General features: G+C 37.7%; 1 protein-coding gene across 1 annotated transcript in view; it reads left to right on the plus strand.

The window, feature by feature from the left end:
- rxfp1 (relaxin family peptide receptor 1) overlaps positions 1 to 26,941 on the plus strand; it is a 68,182-nt gene that overhangs the window by 19,254 nt on the left and 21,987 nt on the right. The window contains exon 3 of the mRNA XM_031317187.2: positions 19,044 to 19,127. Coding sequence (XP_031173047.1) covers positions 19,044 to 19,127 — 84 coding nt within the window. The remainder of the gene's footprint in view (positions 1 to 19,043; positions 19,128 to 26,941) is intronic.

Genomic DNA, 26,941 nt, shown 5'->3' on the forward strand with positions numbered 1-26,941 from the left:
AACTGAAATACAAATAGATCAGCTAAAACCAAAATACTGTGGAACTGCAAGGCAAGACATGAACCTTTACAGACAAGCACATTAGACATCTTACGTTATGTTAAAATGTAAGGTTTGGACTGGTTGTGAGCAAGCCAGCTGACAGCTTTTTCTTTCTTTTTGATATTTTTAGAATTACACAAGTTTCTGAGTAAGCACAATTTTGAAAGTAGCCTTTAATACAACCCTGGTCTTTAAGACCACACAACTCAAATGCTTTAACACTATCTAACACGCTCTCTCAAATGCCTTGAAATAAAGCCAATAACTCAGAATCCTCTCTGCCATATACGCCATTATCTGTTCCGTAAGCTTTTCCTTGCCCACTTTGAGCCTTTTATGTCTTCAACAATGTCAAAGCAAACAAAAGCTACAGAATAAATAATAAATAGCGTAATTGAACACATTTCAATATCACATATTGTCAAGAGACCTTTTATCCGTCCTCCATGTGGTCTATACACTGTACATAATCACTATGTTCCCCTTGAAGCCCAGAAGGTAGCAGTTGCAATTGTTCGAGATTCTGATTCTGATCTGATTCTGATTTCTGATTCTGATTCAATTCTCACTTCAGGAAGCCAGATGTACTGTACATCACAGCAGTTTAAGCTGGTTTGTGAAAAAGCTTTCCCCAAATAGTATGCATCAAGACAATTGATTGGGAAAATGTGATTTAAAAAATGCAAAGCTTCTAAGATGATGGACTTATTATGAGCATGTCAGCAGTACAAAAGTGTCTGTGACACAGTGTTTTGTATAATGACTTGAGAATATGCATCACAATTTTAATTAAAACTGTAATGGCTCTCTAAGGAACTTAGTCAGCAATATGGGGTGTCAAGTCAGGACACGGGAGGAAGTTGGATATCCTTTGAAGGGTTTATTGTGAACTTAAATTTAGATGCAGATGCACAGGCACTGTTTCTAATATAATACTATGTAAAAGCATGGTTTCGCAAGGAGAGGGGAACAAAACATCAATGTTAACTCGCAAGTGGGACAAACAACTCTCCACAATTACAGTGCTAAACAGGTACTGAAGACTTTAAACGATAATGGGAATGTTACAGGCTATACAACCTGATAAAGGCTGCCACTCAATACAAACTCAATAGTAAATTGCTACATAAACAGCTGGTAATCTAAGTAAATAATCAGTAATGGGAATAATGGCGTTATAAATAATGGCGTTATAAATAATGGCGTTACTTTTTTACAGTAACGAGTAATCTAATTGATTACTCTTACCATCTTAATAACGCCGTTACCGTTACTGCCAAAAAATGCGGCGCGTTACTATATTTGAAGCTGTTTTTTTCATCGGACCAACTTTCTGAGTCTGAGCCGAGAGGCTAATACTTTTTTTACTGTTGTTCCTTGGTTAGTGGGCAGTGCACGACACAAGCGCATAAATGCTGACAATTGGCTGAGGTTGAGTAAAATGTCATGTTAAGCTAATCAGAGGTAGAGTTGGGCGGTGTTCGAAAGAGCGCATAGTCGGACACACAAGAACAACACAAGCGAGTCAGTCAATGAGAGAGAGACAGGTATGGCGTTATGAAATCAAGGAGAGGGTTAACTTTTCCTGCTACAGATTTTCCACCGTGGTCAGAAAACACAGGGGAGACACTTTGTTTCTTTTACTATATGACTCTAGAGTCGGTACTCGCTCCGAAGCTAATCGCCGTCACTCTCTCACTTCTCCCTCGCTCTATCACCCACTACACACACACACACACACGCACGCACACACGCACGCACGCACACACACACACACACACACACACACACACACACACACACACACACACACACGCCGGCTCGACACACACACCAGCGCACAAGTATAAACATCAGGCCACTTACATTATTTGCACTACAAAGAGTGTATATATTTGTTATTTATTTTTGGTATAGTGCTTAACAAGCATAATTTAATTTTGCCCAGTTGTGGCCTGTTGAGGTGTTGTGTTATTTGTATCAATCCACTATATAGACATAATATTCTACATACATGACATTTGATTGGAGGCTAGTCTCACTTTGTCCCACAGCAACATTAAAATAGTTTAGATTTGTGTACATTGTTTCTGTCAATAATGTATTGTATTAAGTGTCCATTTCATTATAGTATTCAGATTTATCATAAATAATTAAACATGCACATGTATTTTAAGTTCCATTAAAGAGGGGTGGAGGTGGGGTCACATTTGAGCATTTCAAAATTTCAAAATTGACTTGAAAGTAACGTAATAGTAATTTGTAACTGAGTAACTAATTTAGTTACTTTTTGGAAGAAGTAACTAGTAACTGTAACTAATTACTTTTTAAAAGTAACTTGCCCAACACTGTAAATAATATCTTTACAATACAAAAATAACACTTATGGTCATGGACGCACACAAACACCAACTGAAACTTAACTTCGTAAACCGAGACTAAACTAACAGCTGTTCTCTACAAGCCAGCTCGAGCTGTAACACGAGGGGCTGTAAACGTCACTTTCCATACCTCCTCACGTTACTTGAGCCTTTTGTACAAAAACATGAAAATACAGAGCTGGACCTCAATTTATCAAGCGTAGGAAATCGTACAAAGGACTAAAAAGCTTAACTTTCTTTGCTTTCTCTCTGTCACTTGTCTGGGTCCAGACTTTTGAATCATGACATGAAACAGTGGTTTCTCGGTTGAAAAAGCAATCGATCCAATGAGAAACGAATAGCCAATCAGCGCCCTGATTGCAGTGGTAGTTTCTTTCAGAAAAACTCAAGTAGTGTTGCCCTGTAGACCAAAAAGAGAATCTATGTTGCCTGGTAGTGGTTTGGACTTATATTTTGCATACACCCAAGTGGTTTTGATTGCATTTTTTTAATTATTATTTGATTGAATTTGTGATGGTGGTGTTTTTAAGCCAAAAGCAGGGTGTTAAATGTGGAGTCCGTGTAGTGCTATGGAGCAATGTTTTTTTACAAGTGGCTCCCTGTTTTGTTTGTACTTTGACCACACGTTTTAACTCTATATCAGTGCTTGACAGGTGACAACAGTAATGCTCAAAGAAGTGCAGCAGTGCACTGAAGAAAGGTGAGACAGAAGAATACCACAAGCAAAGGTGGATCTAAATGTTGCATGATTTCAAATATATATAAACATGCTTTTCCAAATACTTTATGAGAAAGGAGTTGCATTTAACACATTTGTTAAGCCTTAAGCTTACACACTCCATGTGGTCCCTTCGATTTGCTCTTTAATTATGATGAATGTGGCAAGTGTCATTTATCCTTCTCCACACTGTAAACTGAACAGCATGCTCAGGTAAGTCAGCCCGATGTGGAGCAACTTTCCGGAGATTAAAAATACAGTGGCAAAGTTGGATGAAACTGCACTAAAGGAATAACTATCTTGAGCATACGCTTTATCTGGTGTGGTTATGCAGTCAAAACTTTATTAATAACAGTGTTCTCCTTCAACTGGTGTAAAACATTCAGAAATACACAAGAGGTACAGGTTGTGAATCCTCTCAAAAATATATTTTGGCATCTACCTTTGTCGAAGTACCTTGCCATACGCCTACAAATAAGGCAATTTCTGTATTTGATTCCACTCTCCTGCACAAAATTACCTAGAGCAGAACGTCACTCTTTTCATTTTGTTGAATCTGTTTTTCCCCCAAGCTTTTCCTTTTCCTAAAATCCTGAAAAACTGATTCAAGCGGCACAAACTGTCATTTTTAAGAAATTCTGGTGTTGCACTGAAAACACTGCAGTTGTTCCTTCCCTTTAGTGTGGCCTTCTAATGTTGTGAAAACTATAGATTTATTAAGGGCAGCATGTGTTTTGTGCTGTGCTTTTCTTCCACTACTGCTGTACTTTCGTTACTGCTTTAACAACTCTATTCTACTACATCTTTTAAGTATAAACCTGCTTACTGGCCTTGTTAGGTCAATTATATTACTACCTAAATTTTGATTAATGCGTCCACAGATGTCCACAGACCTTTGTTTGTTGCTTTCACTGGTGCCTTTTAAAAAATATATTATTCTGATTAATGTTCGCTGTGAGTTTATGTGGTTTATAATGCGATATCTGTTTCTGCAAAAAATATTGCACAAGCCCCCAAACCATAGTAATGAAAACATAGTAAATAACCATGTAGCCCCTAAACAAATTGCTTTTGAAAAAGTTATTAGTATAGGGCAGCCATGTACAGCCTTGTGGGTTTACATGACATTTAGATTTAAAGTCTGCTCACATGTGCTCTGAATTTTTTTGTGCATTATCTCATGGCTCTGTAAATAGTTTGTCATTGTTACTGCCGATATCCAAAACTTAGGATAAATATTTGGCCATGGCTGGCAACATATATACTCTCAATTTCCATTATGGCTCAGGCATCATCATCACTCAGGCAACATTGGCTTTTTGTCAGAGTTTGTAGGACATCAAAGCCAAAACATTCAGACATCTGAAAGTTGAAAAATGTTTTTCCCCTGGGAATTACTGAGCAAAGAGAACTTCATATAGGCTCAAAGTGAGTAGGATAAAACAAGCGTGTTGTTGTCTTATGCGTTGTCACAGAGAGGGAAGCATTGTTAATGATCATTTGGTATGTTGAATGCATCTCCTTCCTCATTAAACTTAAATCCATCATTGTTTTCATCCATGTCTACTATCTTCCCTGACGAATTGCTGGATGTCTTGGCGCATTACCATCACCTGTGTATCAGTGGCATAGTGTGAGAATTAAAGGAATTTGTATTGCGTCATCCATACATGCATGCAAATTTATGCACGAGATGGAGACCCACAAAAAATCCCCATTCACAAACTTTTTTCTTGTACAAACAAATGCTGTGCAGAATGAATTTGCCACTCTGCCATTTTGTGGCATATAAGCTCCAGTGTAAACATGACCCGGACATCGAAAATTTCAGGAACATTTCTGAATTAAGCTTACTGTGTGAAAAGGGCTTAAGTGCAAAACCTGATCTCTTGAAGTCAATCTTTGCAAACACCCACTGTTTATTTGTTCCAAAAATGAATTCCTCTTTTGTGCTAAACCTTAATGCCTGTGGATCAGTTTGCAGGTGTGACACTGGTCTTTACAGGTTAATCCTCCTAGAGAACATCAGGTTCAGGGAAGAATAAGGAAAGCCATATAGTCATCCTTTTCAGGTCCTATGGTTAAACAGTTGCCTCATTTCAATCCCATTGTGCCGTGGTGATCATTTTTAAGTAGGCATAAACATCAAAGTGGACGACATGCTTGCTGGGAAGTGATTTATCCAACAGCTTTGGGCTACTTTGTTCCAGTGTTAACAAATGCTTTCTCCTGCAGAAATAACAATTTGAATGTAATAGAATAGAGCATGGAGAAGAAAAGGCACTTCCTATAGGTTAGAAGTGTCTTGGTTATCAAAGATGCAAGTGCTCCCACTCGCTCCTGGCTGAAAATGAATAAATTTCCCTGCACATACAGTATAGAATAGCCCTCTGCCCAATTCATCTTCAAATGTTTCTCTTTCAAGCAGCATGTATCATGTTTGCACTTGAGAAAACCTGACTTTTCTCTGGGTCCTAGAAATGTTAAAGACATGGTTACACACATCCCCTGTATTAGCAGTCCTAGCCCCTGGGACGCATACATCAGTACTGCTGCTGTCCTGTCCCAGGTAGTGCTTGATGAGATTTCTTGACTGAAAACAAGCAGGGGCTCCCGGTAGTGAGCACCTGGATTGGAGCGACCACTTCACTGCGTAATTGTAATTCAGGGCTGTTGCTAGTTTAGAATGTTCCTAGGAACATTCTGTATTCTTTTGATAGATCTGAAATGGGTTAATTTTAACACATTAACATGCCAGCACTCAGAGGAGCGTGAAGCCTAATTCTACCTTGTTTAAGTCACTGACATACTGTATGGTTGAATTGAAATGAAATTATTATTTCTCCAAGTCCTGTCTGTCTGCAGGCGTGTCATGTGGATCTCTTTAAATTCGACTTCAAATAGGTACACCACACCATTTGAATGCTACATCACAGTGTTCCCACAGATTGTTCCTCCCTGCTCCCCCTTTTGTATCAGTGTGGCTGTTGATCTCTGAACCGCAATGGCGGCATCAGTTTTTCAATCAGTGTTTTTTTTTTTTTTTTGAGCATCAGTCTGTTTGTGCTATTTAACTTATGCATATCATCACAATAATATGAGTCTCCAATTAATCTGCCTTTGAAGCCAAAGTTCAAAGTGACTGAGTGAAATTCTGATAATTTCACTTCCATGGTATATTAAACCGTGGAATCACATCTATGGTTTTCTTCCACTCTAAGTACACTGTTGACTGAAAATAATATAAACTAAATATAATATTGCAATTCATTGGGTGTTGGTGACTAATTGTAAAAAGCTATATTTTCTCTGTGTGGGGTCTTAACCGGGGATGGGTTTCATAAATGTAGATTCCTTCCACCCTACAACTTTGAAGATTCACAAATGAATAAAGAAGCAAACCCAAAAAAGGAAAAACTTTTTTTGTATTTTGTCTTTTACTTTCTATGATGCCATTGACTATTAGCTAAATCCCTCTCCCAAACAGATTGTCCAATCGCAGCAACCGTAACTTGGCACAGCATGTCTTTCAAACTTTCTCCTCATGGTGAAGCAGGTTTATATTTTCAGCCTTTCCGAAACCAAAACCAAATTAGTAAAAGTAACAAATCCACAGTATGTTTATCTGCTCTAACTTAAGTTGCAATCATTAGCATGTTGGACTAACTAGCGTACTACCTGTAGTAACCAAGTGCTATTTCCAAGGCCAAGCGATCATTTACTAACCTCTTTATTTTGTAACCTCTTAATCACGTATTGAATCAGGTACCCAGCCCTAGGTGTGATTTACATTCCTGTAAACTTCAATAACCAGGTTAACATTCCTTTATGTGTGCACTCAAAAAACTGTCCATTGTCTTTTGTGTCTTCTTGTGTAAACCTGATGTTTGTATTCGCTGAGTTGACGTGCATGCACTTCTGGGTGCGATTAGGTGTGATTGTGACTGAGGTGTCATTCACATCTTTGCCAATGGTTGACTAAAATAATCCAAAAAGGAAAAGCATGCCTGTTGTATCAAATCAAAATGTCTTTCTCTCAATAACGGAAGTTTGAACATTGCTTTGGCACCTAAGATTGATCCATCACTCTCCTGTTTCAACAGGAAATATTTGACGTTAAAGGGATACTTCACCGATTAGTATTAATCTTTGTATCAGTAGATACCCGGTAGTATTTTCAAATGACCGTGCTTCCCTCCCTCATGTCCTCCTGAGGCGAGCCTTCTCTGTATTGTGAGTGTGGAAAAAAGCCTCTGATGACGCAAAAATCGTCATTTAGCATCATCATAGGCATTTTTGCCCAGAGGCTTTGGACTACAGCCAGCGAGTTCTGCATGTTTTCAAACCCGCCCATAGGGGGTGGGACTGTCACTAGCCGATGTGACTCCAGTGTCAGCCATCTTGAAGCTAAGCTAATAACAGGCTTTCTCTTTTCAGCAGCAAACTTTTTCAACAATTATGTGCATTCAAACTACCGCACATGTGTACCACCGGGATACATTGGTTCAGATCGGAGAATATGCAGGAAACTTTATTACAGACGGAATACTCTACACACTATGCGAGCTTCGCCTGCTACGGAGACCAGCCCCTCAGCCTGCGGTGTCGCTCGATGCCAGTAGCCAGGTAAGGGGACATCAAAAGCGGAAACGCGGACCGAGGGCAGGAGTTCGAGCTAGGTGGTAAGCTAACGCTAGCCGGCCCATCCATCCTGCTTGCAAGTGTCCGCTCATTAGACAACAAACTGGACTACATCCAACTTCAACGAAACGTTCAGAGACTGCAGTGTTTTTGTTTTTGTGGAAACATGGCTGAACAACAGTGTACCGGACTCCGCCATCTAGCTACCAGGCCTGCTAGCCTTCAGAGCAGATGCTGCTCTGTCGGTTAAGACTCGTGGAGGTGGGCTGTGTTAACACGGACACGGACTGGTGCAGAAATGGGGTGCTTTTATCCAACTACTGCTAACCGCTGGTGGAGTTTGTGACTGTTAAATGCCGACCATTCTACATTCCACCCAAATTCACGGCTGTGTTTATACTCTGTGTTTACAGCCCACCAAGCACTAATGCTACCAATGTGTTAGCTGAACTTTACGGAGCCTATGTGTGTGCACTAAATGTAGCCTGTTTTGTATGTTGTTTTTATTAGGGCTGTCAATCGATTAAAAAATTTAATCTAATTAATTACATACTCTGTAATTAATTAATTGAAATTAATTGCATACATGATTAACGGTGCTTGAACCGAAAGTAAAAAAAGAAAAGAAAAAAAAGGGTACTAAAAAACAGTTGGTGACATTAAAGAACGGCTTGTTTATTGCTAAGGCCATATGGTCAAAATGAAATGATTTAATAATAATGTATAACAATAACATTAACTTATTTCACTAGTAAATTGTTGTTGAACGACAAAAACAACAACCAGATAAGAAAAGGACATTTACAATAACTTCAAATGCACCACGAAGCTGTAGTTTACCAGTTTCATTGAACACACCGTCTGTGTTGTTTTTCCGACGGTAGCTGCAGATTGTTACATACCGGTGTTGAATCCTCTACAGTAAAACACAGTCAAACTTTACACTGTTTAGCGTTAGCTGTCAGCATTGTAACCATGTTTAATCCAGCTACTAGCTAGCGGTAGGCTAACGTTAGCTGCTGTCGAGTGTAGTGTTAACTAGCTAGCGGTAGGCTAACGTTAGCTGCTGTTGAGTATAGTGTTAACTAGCATCACGTGCAGCGGTGTTTGTGTTGCCTGTAATGTCTGTTTCAGAGCATCAGAGAGAAGCGCAGACTTATCAGTGGCACTAGATTTTCGTCTGTATGCAAACGTCAATATAGAATGGATTAATCTGCGTTAATTTTTTTAACGCGTTATTTTTTCTCAGATTAATTAATCAAAATTAACGCGTTATTTTGACAGCCCTAGTTTTTATATAATGTCGTTTTTATATATTTTAAATGTGTAACACCAAGTGAGCCACAGTGAAACGTTTCGTGTATATGGTTGAAATTACAATAAATACACTTGAGTTGACTTGACTGCCTCTGTCTATGTCATGGATGTATTAAGAGAATGTCTGTAACCGGTAGGCATGGCTTGGGAGTGGACACGTAGGGAAGCGAAGCAAGTGCATTCTGGGAGTTGTTGTCTTTCATCCACATGAGCCAAATATGCATTTTCTAGCTTATCTCGGTCTAGAAGGCACCAACTTCTAAAAAAATTCACATTTCTACTACATAAATGACCCAATTTAATACATATCCATCTTTCCAGTGGTGAAATATCCCTTTAAGGAATAGTAATACAGTCTAACGGGAGCTTTAATGGCACAATTAGTCTTACGTGACATCAAGGTGTAAACAATCCACTAAGGATTAAATCGAACCCCTATGGCAATCTCTTCTTGTCTGATGTACTTGTAAACATGACCAAGAATCCTCATGGACACTGAATCCTAATGAACTATTTAGGTGACCAGGATAACGGAGACAAAACATAAGAGGATGACTGATGTAATTTGAGTTGCAAGAAACCCTTAAGGGACAACAATGGGAAATAGATTTAAGTTCAATAACTCACTGACCAGTCGTGCTTTATGCATCTCTTGACTCTTGCCCAATTCTTCTTTCAGCTTGTTAGTGCAACAACTGACAAATATCTTATAAAAACATCACTCTAAAAATCTGAGGTGAGTTGCATAATAAACCAGTTGTGAACACCACTTTGACATATTTTGAGTTAAAGTCCATTAATCACTTTCTTTTAGCTCTTTTTTGGTCTCCACCAACATCTGAGGGAAATATCTGGATCCTTAATTCTCCACTGTTTACCAGCTAGACTCTTACTGTGTCTGCTTTTTGGTGCTAAGCAGGTGGTGAGCAGTGAGTTTTTAGAGCTTTTTCAGTAAAAACAGCTGCCTGCTATGGCTTAAAATTACGATATGAGAGCAGTGAGAGTAAAGGACAAAACATCGTCATTTGATACATTATTATAAAAAAGTATTGATTATAGTCACTTTAAACACACAATACTTTACTGTATTATAATGTGTGCCTGTATGCACTTAAAGCAAACAGAATTGCTGCCATTGTTTCATTTTGCTTTGGCATTTATGACATTAACACACAATAGCTGTGCCTATGAACCAATATGCTGCATGAATATTTAAAACAAAAGTATTTATGTGATAAAACTGTGGTGCTGTCTGAAAATATTTCTGTGTACTTTGATATTTCTTTGTGTATCTTGTGATACTGTTTGATCTCTATACACTACATACAACAGTCTTTGTACTTTGTTGTGGTGCTGCATTGGATTGCATCACATAGTAAGGTGTTTTTTGGACCAAATAAAAGGCATCATTGTTGCTTCAGTCAGAACTACACTGATAGAATCCATAAAGGAAAGCACGTTTTCATGCAGCATGAGGATCCATTTATCATAGCAGTTTCCATCATAGCTTTCATTATAATCAGGATACAGAGATAAATGAATTGTTGTTATACCAATCAATATGAAAATCAATACAAAGTCCAGGGAGCTATCATTATCATGATCAAACAAGAACTAATCTTAAAAGGAAGATGTGCTTCAAAAGACACAATCATCAGGAAATAGCTGTATCTCATTAGCCATGACTACATTATAAAATCTGACATGATCCTAAACAACCGGCAGTTTGTGAAATGGTCACGTTATTTAATCTATTGATTCATGTACACGGACACGTTTATCTCATTTTTTTCATGGTGTTCAGCACATTTTATTAACTAATGTATTTCAATGGGAAGCATCTTTCGTGATCACAGCACGACTATGGTAGCGAGTAGTATGAAATGCTGAAAATCCGCGCAGGGAGGTTGGTTGGGGTGGTGGATGGATCAAACAACACAGGACTTTCACCCCGGAGACTGGGGATCGTGTCCCGCGTGTGATGTTTCCTTTCCCCGTTCTTCTTTTCCTAAACCCAACTCTGTATAGATGCTTCCCATTACGTGCACCACGAAAAAACAAGATAAACGTGTCCGTGTACACGAATCAATAGATTAAAAATAACGTAACCATTTCACAAACTGCCGTGAGACCGTGTTGTCATAAACCTGGGGGGACCATTGGGGGACGGAAATGGAAGGGCAGGTTAAAATGTCATCACCAATCAAGAGCAAACTCACTCATCCATTTCAGGCTTGTGGTTTCATGGATGCAAATATTCTGGAGAGCATTATCAGATATGGAATCACAGCATGGTTTGGCAACTTAACACTGCAGCTAAAACGCAGGCTCGTCAGCACACACAAGACAGCTATGAATATGACACATGCCTTTGGTGTGGGAGATCCGGGTTCAATTCCCACTGCGACACATCAATCAATGTGTACCAGAGCAAGACACTTAACCCCTAGTTGCTCCAGAGGCGTGCGACCTCTGACATATATAGCAATTGTAAGTCGCTTTGGATAAAAGTGTCAGCTAAATGACATGTAATGTAAAGTTAATTCTTAGGCTGTTGTGTTGTCTTTGCTGTCATGTGTGTCCTTTTGTGTCCTAGGACGCTTTGTTGATCTTATGTTTATGTTGATTTTAGAATATTTTTTCTTTTGTCTATGTTGTGAAGCAACAGATTGTAGCAAGACAAATTCCCCCTGGGACAATAAAGTGTATTCTATTCTATACGTGCACACGCTGAAGAAGGGCGCTGCCCAAAACGTCCATTGTGTGCCAATAAACTATCAAATTGGAGTGCTGTCCTAGTAGCTTTATTTATACAGTGGGGCTCGAAAGTTTGGGCACCCCAGGTAAAAATTTGTATTAATGTGCATAAAGAAGCCAAGAAAAGATGGAAAAATCTCCAAAAGGCATCAAATGACAGATTAGACTTCTTATAATATGTCAAAAGTCAGATTTTATTTCCATTATTTACACTTTACACAACAAAAAAATGGCGTCTGCAAAAGTTTGGGCACCCTGCAGAGTTAATACCTTGTACTGCCCCCTTTGGCAAGTATCACAGCTTGTAAACACTTTTTGTAGCCAGCCAAGAGTCTTTCAATTCTTGTTTGAGGTATCTTCGCCCATTCTTCCTTACAAAAGTCTTCCAGTTCTTTGAGATTTCTGGGCTGTCTGTCACGCACTGCTCTTTTAAGGTCTATTCATAGATTTTCAATTATGTTGAGGTCAGGAGATTGTGAAGGCCATGGCAAAACCTTCTCTGCCATCCTCTCTTTAACTTCAGCTTTTTCATAGATGGCTTCAAGTTAGCGTCCAAAATTTGCTGAAATTTTATTGAATCCATTTTTCCTTCTACTCGTGAAATGTTCCCTGTGCCACTGGCTGCAATACAACCCCAAAGCATGATTGATCCACCCCCATGCTTAACAGTTGGACAGAGGTTCTTTTCATTAAATTCTGTACCGTTTCTTCTCCAAACGTACCTTTGCTCATTCCGGCCAAAAAGTTCTATTTTAACCTCATCGGTCCACAGAACTTGTTTCCACAATGCATCAGGCTTGTCTATATGTTCATTTGCAAACTTCAAACGCTGATTTTTGTGGTGAGGATGTAGAAAAGGTTTTCTTCTGATGACTCTTCCATGAAGACCATATTTGTACAAGTATCTCTTTATAGTGGAATGGTGTACCACAACTCCAGTGTCTGCCAGATCTTTCTGGATGGATCGTGCAGTCAAACGTGGGTTTTGACTTGCTTTTCTCACAATCCTGCGAGCTGTGGATATTGGCATCGGAAAACGCTTTGCTATCTTCTTATAGCCTTCTCCTGCTTTGTGAGCGTCAACTATTTTCAGTTTCAGTTTTCTAGACAACTGCTTAGAAGAACCCATGGTGCTGATTGTTGGGGCAAGGTCAGATGAGTCTGGGCATTTAAAACCTTTGAGATTGACATCACCTGGTCTTTCCAGACGATGATTGAGAACAATCCATGACACTGTCAGGTCTCAGCTTTCCAAAGGGGGCGGTGCATGCTATAAACTCTGCAGGGTGCCCAAACTTTTGCAGATGCCATTTTTTTGTTTTCTGTTATTTTGAAAGTGTAAATGATGGAAATAAAATCTAACTTTTTTTGACATATTATAAGAATGTCTAATCGGTCATTTGATGCCTTTTGGAGACTTTTCCATCTTTTCTTGGCTTCTTTATGCACATTAATACAAATTTTTACCTGGGGTACCCAAACTTTCAAGCCCCACTGTATCACATAGAGACAAACAACCATTCACACTTGTATGCAAACTCCATTATTTATCTTATTATTTTCATAGCATATGTTTCAAACTCAGCATTATGCTGATGGACGTATGATATCAGATAATGTATTGGCCTAGACCTGTATCTGCAAATGAGATTTCTGCATTTTTTACTCTCATTATTAACTAGAAAGAGTTCCTCAGTATCGCTCACTTTTCTCATTGTTTGAAATGTGTGTCCTATATCCAAACGCACATCAATAGGAAGCTTATCAGTTGGTGCCATGAGTGCTGTCTTGTTATAATAGCTGCTTTTTTTTTAACGCTGATGGAATACAGTATGCTCAGCAACTGCGCTTTGTGAGTTTTGCATTTTACACCCACACTGCGACAAATCACAGTCACACTGTGGGGGACCTCCCATTGCCTTTTGAAGAACTGCTACTCAACGAATTGTAAAACGATAAACATAAATGCACAGTGAATGACAGAGGGAGGGCAGGGTTTCACGCCCCAGCACTCTTAGTTACCGGCGACCGCTGGCACTGTGTGACAAACCTCAGGAGAAAGCGCGTGTGTGTGCGTGTGTGTATGTGTGTGTGTGTGTGTGTGTGTGTCTCCAATTATGTCGGGCTATACATTTTTTTTTTTTTTCAATAATAATAGAATAAAGGTCAGCAATGCTAGCAGCTCTGTGAAGCTGTACTTATGCTCACATCATCATGCTAACATTTTCTCAATGAACACGCTAACATGCTGATGTTTAAAAGATGTTTACCATGTTCGCCATCTTAGTTTTGCAGGTTAGCTTGCTAACATTTGCTACATACCATAAAGCACTGCTGAGGCTGATCAGAGTATCATTAGTTTTGCAGGTATTTTGTAAGCCAAAGTATTGGACAAACTAAAAATGATGACCTGATAATGGTGCTAGATGAAAGGTCAGTGGTATTAAGTTTATGCAAATTATCCTCTGGACCATGAGTGTTTGTACCAGGTTTCATGACAATCCATCCAATAAAGAAAAAGTCAGGGAATCGCCGCAAGTCAGTTTATCTTCAAGCAGGCTTAAATATTCAATATTTTCAATCTATGTAACAGTTGTTGAGATATTTCAGTCTGAAGTGGTGGGCCGTCAGGGACAGGCCGCTTGCATGGCTTAATAATACAATAAATAAGGATGCATGTTATGCTGCTAATATTGTTGTTTTTCTACTGAGATCCAAATTCCACATGCTTTAAAAATACCCTGTTCATTATTATACACTGTTTTATTTCAACCTGTACCACCAAATCACATTGTATCCTGAGGACCAAACCGTTTTGTACACAACTAAACATTTGAAATTTCTTGTTGTTTGTATATATTGAAACCTGCTTTCTTTACAACAATGGCGTTCTTCTTATTCACCTCTTTTATTGGCTAATTGTTACCTTTTACTGCCATCAACTGCTACTTCCCTTTTTGACTCAAGCTTGTAGCATACACACTTGTGATACAAACAATACAAGCACCCACACATCGAAACATTGCTCCAACTATAATTCAGCCTACTTTTAGCCCAAATCACTAGACTAGTATTACTACTATAACTTTGGTTCCTCCTGTGATTTGTAATAATGGCAGAAGTCATCTGTGCTGTTAATCCTGTGCAAAGTTGCCTCTCTCTGTTAAATAGAAATTCCACTGAAAATAACCCAAAGTAACACAAAGAGGGCATCTGGTTAGTTATGCCAGTGTGAATCAGCATCTTACTAATTTGGGGTCTGTATTGTATTTTTTATGTGGCCACAGTGCAAATGATTAAAAACTTCAGTAGCATTTTGGCTGCAAATCCAAGAAGCTCATCCAGCTACTCAGCATGGACACCCATTTGGAGAATGTCCAAATTCTAATTAGTACAACAGAAGATTTTCATTGAAACAGACTTTGTTTGTTTCTTACTTATGCAGTGCATGTTTCTTAGATGATGGCTGCTAATGACTTTGGAGATCCCCTAATTTTTCCTCTAGTGCCACCATGAGGTTGGCATTTATGGTTTTGAGTGAAATATCTCTACAAGTATTCTTATAAATTATTTATAATTTTGGTTCCGATATCTACAGTATGTCCCCCTTAGGGTGAATTGTAATAAAGTTTGGGATCCTTTAATGTTTAATCTCAGGTAAGTTCAAAGCAGTTAGCTCAGTACAAGTACAGTGCAGCCTCACAGATCTGCTAATGTGGCTGTAGACTTTTAGTTTGTATATTCAAGAGATATTACACTAATGCTGAAGTAAAACCAAAGTCCTCTTCAGAAAAGTGAAAAATAACCTGGTCAATTAACCTGGTTTCCAAACTGAAACCTCAAAGATAAGGAAAGCTCCATCCCTTATAGATACTTCAGGATTTAATTGTAATGCACTGACAGGTATGCCCAATTAACGTTATGCTCCATTATACTAATGCCATGAAAAACTCTTTTAGTTGTCAATTAAGCCCGCTATAAGATGAAAGCTGTAAGCTACATTGTACACATTTAAAAAGGCATTGTCAGTCGGACAATTATGATTTTAAAGTCCCAGTCCTTAATTGGTGTCGAGAACACTCTTCACACCATGTAGTCCATTGTAAGTACCATGTGAACAATTGACATGCGGATCATATGGTCTTTGCCTTTTAAATCAATACACTCTCATTGTGCTTTATTTCAAGTGATTGTTGGGGCGAATCTTTGTATTTCACCATGAGCCCTGAATCTGAATGATTCATATATCTTACAAATGTTAAGACTGTAGGAATTCAAACTGTAATGATAAAATAATTAGGCTATATCTCCAATACAGTATTATTTATTCAATGAGTTAATTTTCCAAGAGCCTTGTTTATGAAAAAGAAGAAGCCCTTCCTCCAGACCACACAAGAGTCTGGTTAGTGATGGGATGGTGTGATTATTGTCATAATCGCTGTAGTTTTTATTAGTATTATTTTATATATCATCAGCAAGGGCATTTTTTCAGTTTTCATGATTGATTTCTAACCACACATTAATTTCCACCATTATGGTAATACATAGTATACATATACATACATGTAGCAGAGGCTTTATGTATCCATGAAATGGCTGGCTCATACAGATGAAATTACAGTTACCTGAGACAGACTAGCAGTATAGTGTTTTAAGGATTCATTTCTGGCTCAAGTTGCAAGTTACTGTAAAACACTAGGGTTTTAGAAAAGTTGATGGACAGTTGGAAAATCACTTTAGAAGAGTCTTCTTTGGAATCTGGACTTGGATGTATGTCGAGTCTGCCAGTGAAGGATAAAGGGCTTTTACAGCAGTTTGGTTTGACCACCTCAAACGTTGCATTAAAGTCTCAAAAGGATTTAAGTAGAAGCTGAGTCATTTCTGTGCTATCCTGGGATTAGCACACCTCAAGTTTGACATGTGCATTCAAAGTTCTTGTATGGTTCAGATCAAGGGTCTGACATGTTTTTTTTTTTCTTGTAAATGGTCTGAAATGTTGAGGAAAATAATCATGTTTGTCAATTAATCAACATTTGATAAAAAAAATGTAAGTCACTTTTCAATCAAACTCTCCAAACATGGTTTCAGGTGAGGTGAGAGTTTGCTGATTCTCTCTTTTTTTATATTAAAGCAAGCTAAGTATCTTTGTGATTTGAATTGTTGTCCGAACAAAGCAAGACATTTAAAGTAGAGTGTGAAAATATCTTAACTCAATGTGTACTCACAAGCTTTCAACTACATACTCACAGTCTTCCTCAGTGGATGGAGTTTCAGGAAATTGAAAAAGTAGTTGTTCCGAACATCTGCAGAGGTGGTTATAATGTGTGACAAGGCACAATATCATTTAAACACAGGTATAATTATAGCTGCTCCGCAGCGATGGTCAGGGCTGAGCATTTTAAGCTTGCAGGGAAGGTGTCCAAAGCACAATGGCTGAATTTGTATAAGATGTGACATTGTGACCGTTGTGCTTTGAGCTCGCAATCTTCCGGTCCAGGCAAACATTGATCTCAGTGAGCTAAAAACAAAGGTGATAAACCCCCCAGCTATTTGGGCTATATTTTATTGAGTCAGCCTTGGTTGACTCAATAGCATAACTTTCCTAAACTGGAACTGGACTGATTGTTAATCAGAATCAGGTGTGTTAATGCAGACACACATAAAAAAATATGCAGGGCGGTTGTCCACAGCACAATGCCTGATTAGATATGCGTATGATCATCTTGCAACACCAGGCACTCGAACTCGGAACCATTGAGGATGCAGGCAGGTTCTGATCTCAGGGAGCTATTATCTGGGTGATGCATAAGTGGCGTCGCAACACCTAGTAGACAAGGAGCAGGCTTGTGTGAAAATGCTGAATTTAAAGCTACTGTAAAAAAAATATTTCTTATTAGAAAATTCTGAGAATTTGTGTACTTGGTTAAGACAACATAGAGATGTCTGTAAGTTATTTTCAAAAAGATCAATAAATACCAAACTGATGTTTAAAGATGCTCTATTTTGCATTGACTGCAATGTGTAGATGTGGACACAATTCAAACATTTAAAAAAAATTCACTTTTTGAGATAAAATTCTGATAATTTGCACACCAAATCTACAATGATCTTCAAATGTTGTGATTTTTTTTCCATGAACATAAAATATTTAGATTGGAAGAAATTGCAGTATTTGTATACACTACTGTATACACTACTGTATACTGTAAAACATTTTAATGCACTGTGGGCAACATTTTTGATAAATCAAAAATTTGAATGGTACATTTGTAGAGGACAGTCTGAAGATGAAGTTGCCCAAATTTGGTGTCAATTGAAACAAACATGTGGGAGGAGGTTTAGGAAGTTGAGTGATGGACTTCAAAATTGTTACAAGGTAACAGCAGGGCATAATTTCTGCTGAAGAAGAAGAAGAAGAAGAAGAAATAATACAGGCAAAAAAAAAAACAATAGGGCCCACACAGCTTCGCTGCTCGGCCCCTAATGACACATTCTCTCCTAGAAGGCATTCATAGTGTTGCACGCAGTTTTTCACATGAAAAGTGACAGAAATAGTTGTGTCAAGAATAAAAAGAGAGTGAGAGAGAGAAGTTCAAACTGGGTCCTTTCTCACCTTCCGCCCTGCTCGCAAATCACGGTGTAAGGAGGATATGAATGTTGGATTATCAGTTACAAAAAGTAACAGTTATGGGGAGGGGGTGGGGGTCCAAAAATCAATGTTGTACATTTGGTTTTCTGGGACTCACCCACAAACTTAAAGTCCTTTCCAATATGTTGCCTTGATACATTTAACACATTTGAATGGACATTAAAATACAAGTTTAAATGCAACAAAAGCAGTCAGTATTACATTTGATTAATGGGTGATTCTAAGCACTAATCTTGTCTATAATTGCTTATATTACTGTATGTGCAAAGCCAATCACAAGATATTTGTTAATGTATATATACCTACAGTACAGCTATCTTAAAGGAACAGAGTGACCTTAATATTGCATACAGCTACACAGAAAAGATCTGTGTATCACAAAAGAGCAAGGAGCGAGAGGAACAAACTGTACTGTCTGACAGAGTGGAACATTTCACCGGAACTACCTCAAATTATACTTAATAACAAATGTCTTGTTTTGAAGGACAAATTCTGGGTTGTAATCGCTGTGTTTGTCTGTCTTATTTTCTTTTCCCAGGGGATAATAACGGATGGCCCCATCTTTTCGACAAGTATTTTGGAATGCCCAGCTATAACACTGGGACCAAGTCAAATGTATGCTGTAAGTACTGGTATTCTGTTTCTAAATTGCATATTTAAAAAAAAATTTTGGCTAATTTATGCTGATATATAAAACCTTTTTTTACTACTCTTGAAAATAACTTATAGGTGTCATTTCAATGGTAGTGGTATAATTGCCCTTGATTTTCTCCTTTGCTTTTACTGTCATCACTGCTGTGTTAAAGAATTTCTCTTTCAAAGGGGCAGTGAAATACACTTCACAAACCAACAAACCAACATACCAACCTACGGTGGCCGACAGGGGCAATCGCCCTGCAACTTAAGAAAACACAAGCAAATAGACAAAACACAAGCAAATTAAGAAAACAACTTCATTAATTTGACAGCACATGTGCATAATTCAGCAAACACGCTGCAAATACCACAACACAACCAAATACATAAACAATAAAAAACGATGCAAAAAGAAAAACACACAAACCCAGAAAAAAGAAGCGATGCAAAAAGAAAAACAACTTCATTAATTTGACAACACATGCACAGCATTCAGCAAATGTGCTGCAAATACACACAACACAACCAAATACACAAACGCGCTGCAAATAAAAAACGATGCAAAAAGAAAAGCACACAAACCCCGAAAACAAATGCAACAAAAAAACCCTGCAGATCCAGATTACACAACGGAAGTTCTCCAGACCTCTGGAGGGAGCAGCTAGTGGAACAGCTGGATTTTCGACCCCACAAGAAGCGTTCTGCCTTTTTATTAGAGTCGGGTATGGCTGCATAGTAAAAAGAGAACTCCCGTCTCATGCCCTCCCGTCCATAGACTGTATATTAAATTCATATTCTTCTTCTTCTTATTCTTCTTATTATTATTATTGTTATTGTTATTGTTATTATTGTTATTATTATTTATTATTAATAATAATGTAATATATTATTAATATACAGTCTATGCTCCCGTCTCATGCCCTCCCGGCTGGTGCCGTTCCCGAGCTTCGACTTTTCAATACAAAAGCTTGCGGTGGTCCGCTATGTCTTCGTACTTTGGTGTTTTGGATGTTTGTGAACTAAACGGCAATCATGCTAATGAATACAATAACTTTTTCAGCAGATGTCTTACTTACAACACAATGTTTATGTGCGGGCGGGATTTATTCAGTTTGATAAATCCCACGGTAAATTGGCTGGTTTACTAAACAGGGAGGGACTATAAATCCTGTCTGTTTTTTGTTTTTTGTATTTCAAGAGCGAATCGCTCCACAATATGAATACAGATTGATCACTTATTTTGTTGGTAACCGTTGTTGTATAATCACAATATTACACTTGAGGAGGCCTATACTTCAGTAATTTCAGACCTCGAAATTAAACCCTCTCATGTAATATGGTTTAAACAAACGTCAACGTTAAACGCTGATGTAGTTTTAAATGTTTTATTACCACGAGTTTACAGACGTCTCTGCTGATTCAGTATCACCTGTGACCTGAGCCGAGACACACCCACCAAACGAGAGAAAACATATCTCAAACATAGACTCAATACTTACAGTCTATCATCTCACAGTTGCACACTGTTCTGAGATTGAACGTGTCCCGTCTCTCTCTCTCTCTCTCTCTCTCTCTCTCTCTCTCTCTCTCTCTCTCTCTCTCTCTCTCTCTCTCTCCCCCCCCCCCTTGCTTTTACTGTCATCACTGCTGTGTTAAAGAATTTCTCTTTCAAAGGGGCAGTGAAATACACTTCACAAACCAACAAACCAACATACCAACCTACGGTGGCCGACAGGGGCAATCGATCCATGCATCCATCCATGGATGGATGGATGGATGGATGGATGGACTTTATTAATCCCAAACTGTGAAATGACTGTGTTACAGCAGCAGACACACAACATCCACACAGAATAACACAAAATAATAATAAATAAAATAAAAATATCTGAACACCTACGTGAACTTGAAAAACAATGTACAATATATATACAAGTAGAGAATAAAAATGTGCAACCAGCATACATACATAGTATAAATGAAAAATATATAAAATATATAAAATATGTAGTCCAAGTAAACATATGAGTGTGCAATTTGTGCTTTAATGCAATATTGTAATACATGAGGTAATGACAGTGTTATCTCACACTCAGTGGTGAAATGTTGAGTTTTATTTCTTGTGGTATGAATGATTTTCTGATTTCACCGATGCACTGTTGCATTTCTGCATTACCTATTATGAGCTAAACTGAGCTAAGCCAGGTGTCACTGTCACCGTTTAACGAGCCAAAGCATTAGCAAGAGTTTGTAGTAGCAACCAACGTAATACTAATAATAATAACTTAAATTCATATTGCGCCTTTCATGAAACCAAAAGACGCTTTACACCAGTACAGGGGGACAAAAATAAAATAGTAGGCCAACACAAGCACGGACTGAAAATAAATAAAAACTGGGCGCTAAATGGAAGGGGGATGTCATTTAATGTACAACCACGTCTCGCATTGTAAAGTTATTTTATGAATAAAATAGACATTACATACTTGTGGGAAGAGGGCCAATTCAGGGTTGGTTTTGAATCATTTACAATCCAGTAATTGTCTTCATCTGTCGAAAGCCCGACCGACTTCTGTCACTTTCCCTTTTAGCTTTTAGATGTTCTTCATTTTATTTTCATTTTTTCTGAGATGACCCTGCCCCAGTATCAGCCATAACTACAACATTCAACAGATGAAATAACTTGTAAAATATATTTAAAAAAAAGTATAACTTATGAAATAAAATTTAAATACAATTAGGCCTATGTAAACAAATCTGCTACCTCTTACCGCTGGATCGAACACACGCTTTCCCGGTGTTACAACCAAATCTGTGACCCATCAGAATGTGTTACTGTAGAGCCAGTCTGCCTGCCGTAAATCATTTTGTGACTTTGCAGGGAAAATCATACCCGGGCAAAGGCATTAATAAACACTATATAAAGTTCCTCATAGTTACTTTAACTAACCCCTTCAGGCTCATTCCCTCCTCATTCAATTGCAAACAACTTTTACACTACAGTCTTGCAGCATTAAGGTAATCCATCACCATGAATGAGGAGTCAAGAAAGACATTTTGCATCAAGGATACATCACAATAAATTAGGACAGAAACATTTGACAATACAGGAGTGAGCTTTGAGCTTCATTTTTTTTTACTCGTAAAGAAAGCAAAGCTAAAGTGAAAATTTGGCTTCACTAAACTTGTCAGATCCATTGTATTCTTCTGCAGATTAAAACTTTTTAGTCATAGAAATTCCAACCTTTTGTCAATCACAGCCCAGTCAATCCAAACCATCAGACAGTATGTGCTGGGTTATGCTAGAAAAGAATTGGTTTGTGCAACGTGTTTTCTGACTGATGTCAGATTTCAATACTGTTCATAGTTGTTCCAAACTGCCACAGTTTTAAGGCAGAGTGAAAAGCCGGCCGTCATAGAGGGGGAGATACGCAATTACAGTCTCTCCTGAAAAGCATTAATGGTGTTGTCCTGATTTGTACACATGGCTAGTGCCACAAATAGTTGTGTATCATGAAAAAAGAGAGCTTAGAGAGAAAGGGTCTCTTTTCTCACTTTGGCACAGCTGGTCAATATCAATTTCAGAAATTGTTGGACACAGCTCCCCCACGTTCGGAAATGTGTGAGGGGAGGGTGTTTCCGAAGCTGTTAGTTTGACCATCCGACAAGCAGTTCTGATGGAGCATATTGGGAGCTCAATGGTATCTACTATGTAACCAAGACAGAGGAGAAATAGAAAATGACTTATGAAATATCGACAGTGGTATTAAAATGAAAGAGCAAAAGAAATGAGAAAATGAGCAAATCCTTCAATCATGCCCGCTGCTGACTTGTTGATGTTTAGTGGCTTTGTTGTGTTACAATAGTCCTTCACATAAAAGTGGCAATGAAGCTCTACTTATTTACTTATTTAACAGTGGTAAAATACATTACATTCATCAATAACAAGCCAAATGAGAAAAGATTAAGACAGACGGTTCTCTGTGGACTCTTCCCCTCTAGAAAATTGCCTTTTAAATTACTTTTTTACCAAATGGATTTATACTCAACACAATTTTGTATCAATACATTTTTTTACTTTTTTTATTTTTAACTTTTGCATGTTAACAAACCCATTTTATGTACATTTTCCTATTAACACAATCAGTGGTGGAATGTAGCTAAGTACATTTACTCAAGTACTGTACTTAAGTACAAATTTGAGGTACTTGTACTTTTCTTGAGTCTTTTTCATGCCACTTTCTACTTCTACTCCACTACATTTCAGAGAGAAATATTGTACTTTTTCTCCACTACATTAATCTGACAGCTTATGTTACTAGTTACTTTACAAATTAAGATGTTTGCACACAAAACACATGTAGTGTATAAAATGCAATGTTTTACTATAAATTAAACTACCCAACAATATAGCGGCCCATAGGTCATGCTGAAATGATTAGCAGATTAAACAATTGACAGAACTGTTTTGATCAATTCCAGTTTCTAAAATGTGAGGAGTTTTCTACATTAAGTACTTTTACTTTTAAATACTTCAAGTACATTTTCCTGAGGATACTTGCATACTTTTACTTGAGTAACATTTTCAATGTGGGACTTTTACTTGTAACAGAGTATTTTTACAGTGTGGTATTAGTACTAAAGGATCTGAATACTTCTTCCACCACTGAACACAATCAAGTCTTATTTAGAAAGTTAAATGCAGTGAAGTAACAATCAATTTACTGTCTGTTAATGCTGCTTGTCAGGTACTTTCCATTAGATACATTTTATTTGACAGCTGTAAATTGAATTGGCCTTCGGTTTGTCAGAATTCATCTTTGTAAAGATGAATAATGTGTGCATGGCCTAATTGTTGACATAATTACATATTTATTTGCCATCTGGAAATGAAATAACAAAGTCCCAAACATGGAAACTCAGACAAGTTAGAGGACATTAAATTGTCAAGTTCGTTTTTAGCCATGACCATGATTTCTCTCAGTTAAAAACATTCTTCTGAATTCAGCTCATGTTTCTTGACTCTCCCATTAATAGACAGTAGTCAAGTCACGCTGCATTCCCTAAGAATCCATTCCACCCTTTGAGACCTTTGTTCCTCTATGTGCATTGTATATACTGTACTATATTATTGAGCTTACAGTATGTGACCCACCCATGTTACGTTTTTTTCCATTTCCAGTTTTGTCTCTTAACTTCTGGTTGCTATTTCTGGCTACTATGAATAAAGAAGGTGACCTTTCCTGTCGCAATAGCCAGTTTACAGGGCCAGACATCAATCTGGCATTCTCTTCCCCCACTCCACGACTTACAGTGCACGAGACTCCTGCATCGATCCTTGCAGGTGGTGAGGCAGGTGCTGAGGCCACATGGCTGCAGCCCTATGTTGTTCCTTTCTTCTTCTTGTTTCTTAAGTTATAGATGAAGGTGGTCTGTGTGAATGTGGACGATTTTCAATCTCAGCGCACCAGTCTGAAATTTGTTGTGAATCAGGCATTGGGGGGAAAAAAAATCACATTTGCCTTAGTCTCAATATGAAAGTGTTGTGGGGAGTAGCTAATTAAACCCAGCAGAAGTTACTTGCTAGATCATGATATAATTCATCAAACTGTGATTTCTTGAATTATAATCAGAGGAAGTGCATAATTTAATACAAATCTGAAACACCTGATACTGTAAAAGTGGAATGTAGTACTAGTGCTGGGCGGTATGACCAAAAATTTGTATCACGGTATTTTTTAAGATTCTGGCGGTTTCACGGTATATCACGGTATTTTCTTTCTTTTGCTTGACTGGGCCTTTATATAGGTTTATAATGGTTTATTCTACTGTCAGAAGTACACTGTAAGAAAAGATACACCATAAAAATGAGGCAACAGATTACAAGCAATATTATTAATTAAATTTCACATGGTTTGGTATTGAGTAAATATGAATTAAATAAGACCCTTAATAGTTATCCATTTAATATGAGTATATTCAAATAGAAAACAGTACAGAATTAATTATAACCTAAACAAAAATATTGAGTTGATTTGAAAAAGATAAACTCCCTAATGTGTAAATAGTACTAATACAAATTAATTTAATTCTACATATCAATGATATATAATTGAGTAATAATCATCTACATTAATCTGCACATTGATTTGAATTTAATCAATGCAATGAATTAAATCTAAATATTCTTTCTTAGGAATAACTAGTCTATGGCCCAGAAAGTACAGAACTTAACAAATACTCTAATAAGAATTTTATTAGCAATTCACTTTTGTGCTTTCGACTCATTGTAGTAGTGCTGGGCAGTATACCGGTATACAGGTATTAACTTCCCATATGATATGAATTTTTCATATACCGTAACACCGGTGCAATGCCGCAGAGAACACTACAGCCGAATTCATCTGCGAGTGACTTCAGAATGGGAGCCGTGTTAACTTCGTACCCTTCTCACTCATGGTTGTAAATTTATGACAATTAATAACCCACAACTAACTCTCTTTAATAGGATAAAACACCATAGCACACAACTATTTGTGACTTTAAAAATTTCTAACACTAAAAAATTTACATTTAGCCTACAAATTTACACAGCCGAACGGCATGCTGGGTAACATTATAGCTGCTAGCTAACTAGGTTGACAGGAAGTGCTTTTCAATTAAAATTAGCCTGATTACATTGATTTGAATTAACTCAATATTCTCTCTATTTGGGATTAGATAAATATAATGCTTATGTTTTATTTAACTGCAATGGTTGGATTTTATTCCAAACATTTTTATTTGAAATTTAATTAAATATTTGCCTCAGAATCAAAAACACAATCATATTGAATATATTTTACCTAATACATTAATTCAAATCTACATGACCACAGAATCATTTCTTACAGTGTACATAGAATATCACAAAAACATTTTAATGTCATCATGTTTACTAAAAGCCTTGAAGGTTTGCTTGGCTCCACAACATTATACATTTAACATTGTTTCCCTTTCAAAACAAAATAGTAAGTAAGTAGCCTAACATAGTTGTATAAACACACCGGTAATATACAGGTTGTTGCAGAAAAGGGGGCGACTGAACGGTGCTCCGCTGTCAGCCTCCTTCGGTGTTTGAATAATGTTAGTAGGTCGGCGGACGTATTTCAGCGAGGCAAGACATCTTAAATCCAGTGTTTTAATCATTGCTCTGAACCCGTCTTTCTCCCGTCTTTCTCAACGGTTTGTAGCGGGACCGTAGGTGGATTGTTATTGCGTTCATAATGTTGCTCCGCTGCATGCTTGAAGTGCCATGTCTTTAACGTTAGCACAGCCGAGTAACGTTAGCGCAACCAAGTAATGTTAGAGCGACGGGCAACAACAGTGGCTAAATTATGTCCGATTTAAAAAAAAAACAACAACTTCGGAACGACAGACGGCTCCTCTCTTGAGCATACGTTGTTCTGGTGTATCTCCAGTCTTTCTTTATCCTCTAACTTTCTTCTCTGTTCTTGAATGTGCAGTAGTGACCGGAGCCCTTCTCAGCTTAACAGATTGTTATGCTACTTGGCTAGTTAGCAGCTATAATGTTACCCAACATGCCGTTCGGCGGTGTCAATTTATAAATGTAAAATTATTAGTGTTAGAAATTGTTTAAGTCACAAATTGTTGTGTGCTTTTTTTCCTTACACTAAAAAGACAGTAGTGTAAACTGCAGTTGTGGGCCTCAGCAGAGACCTCTGCGCTCACTTTTTATCTCTTATCTGCTTTTAATGTCGAACTCACATAACATTTTTTTTTTTAAGTAAAAATGTTCTT

The sequence above is a fragment of the Sander lucioperca genome, chromosome 1 (genome assembly GCF_008315115.2).
Source record: "Sander lucioperca isolate FBNREF2018 chromosome 1, SLUC_FBN_1.2, whole genome shotgun sequence".
In the NCBI taxonomy this organism is placed as follows: domain Eukaryota; kingdom Metazoa; phylum Chordata; class Actinopteri; order Perciformes; family Percidae; genus Sander; species Sander lucioperca.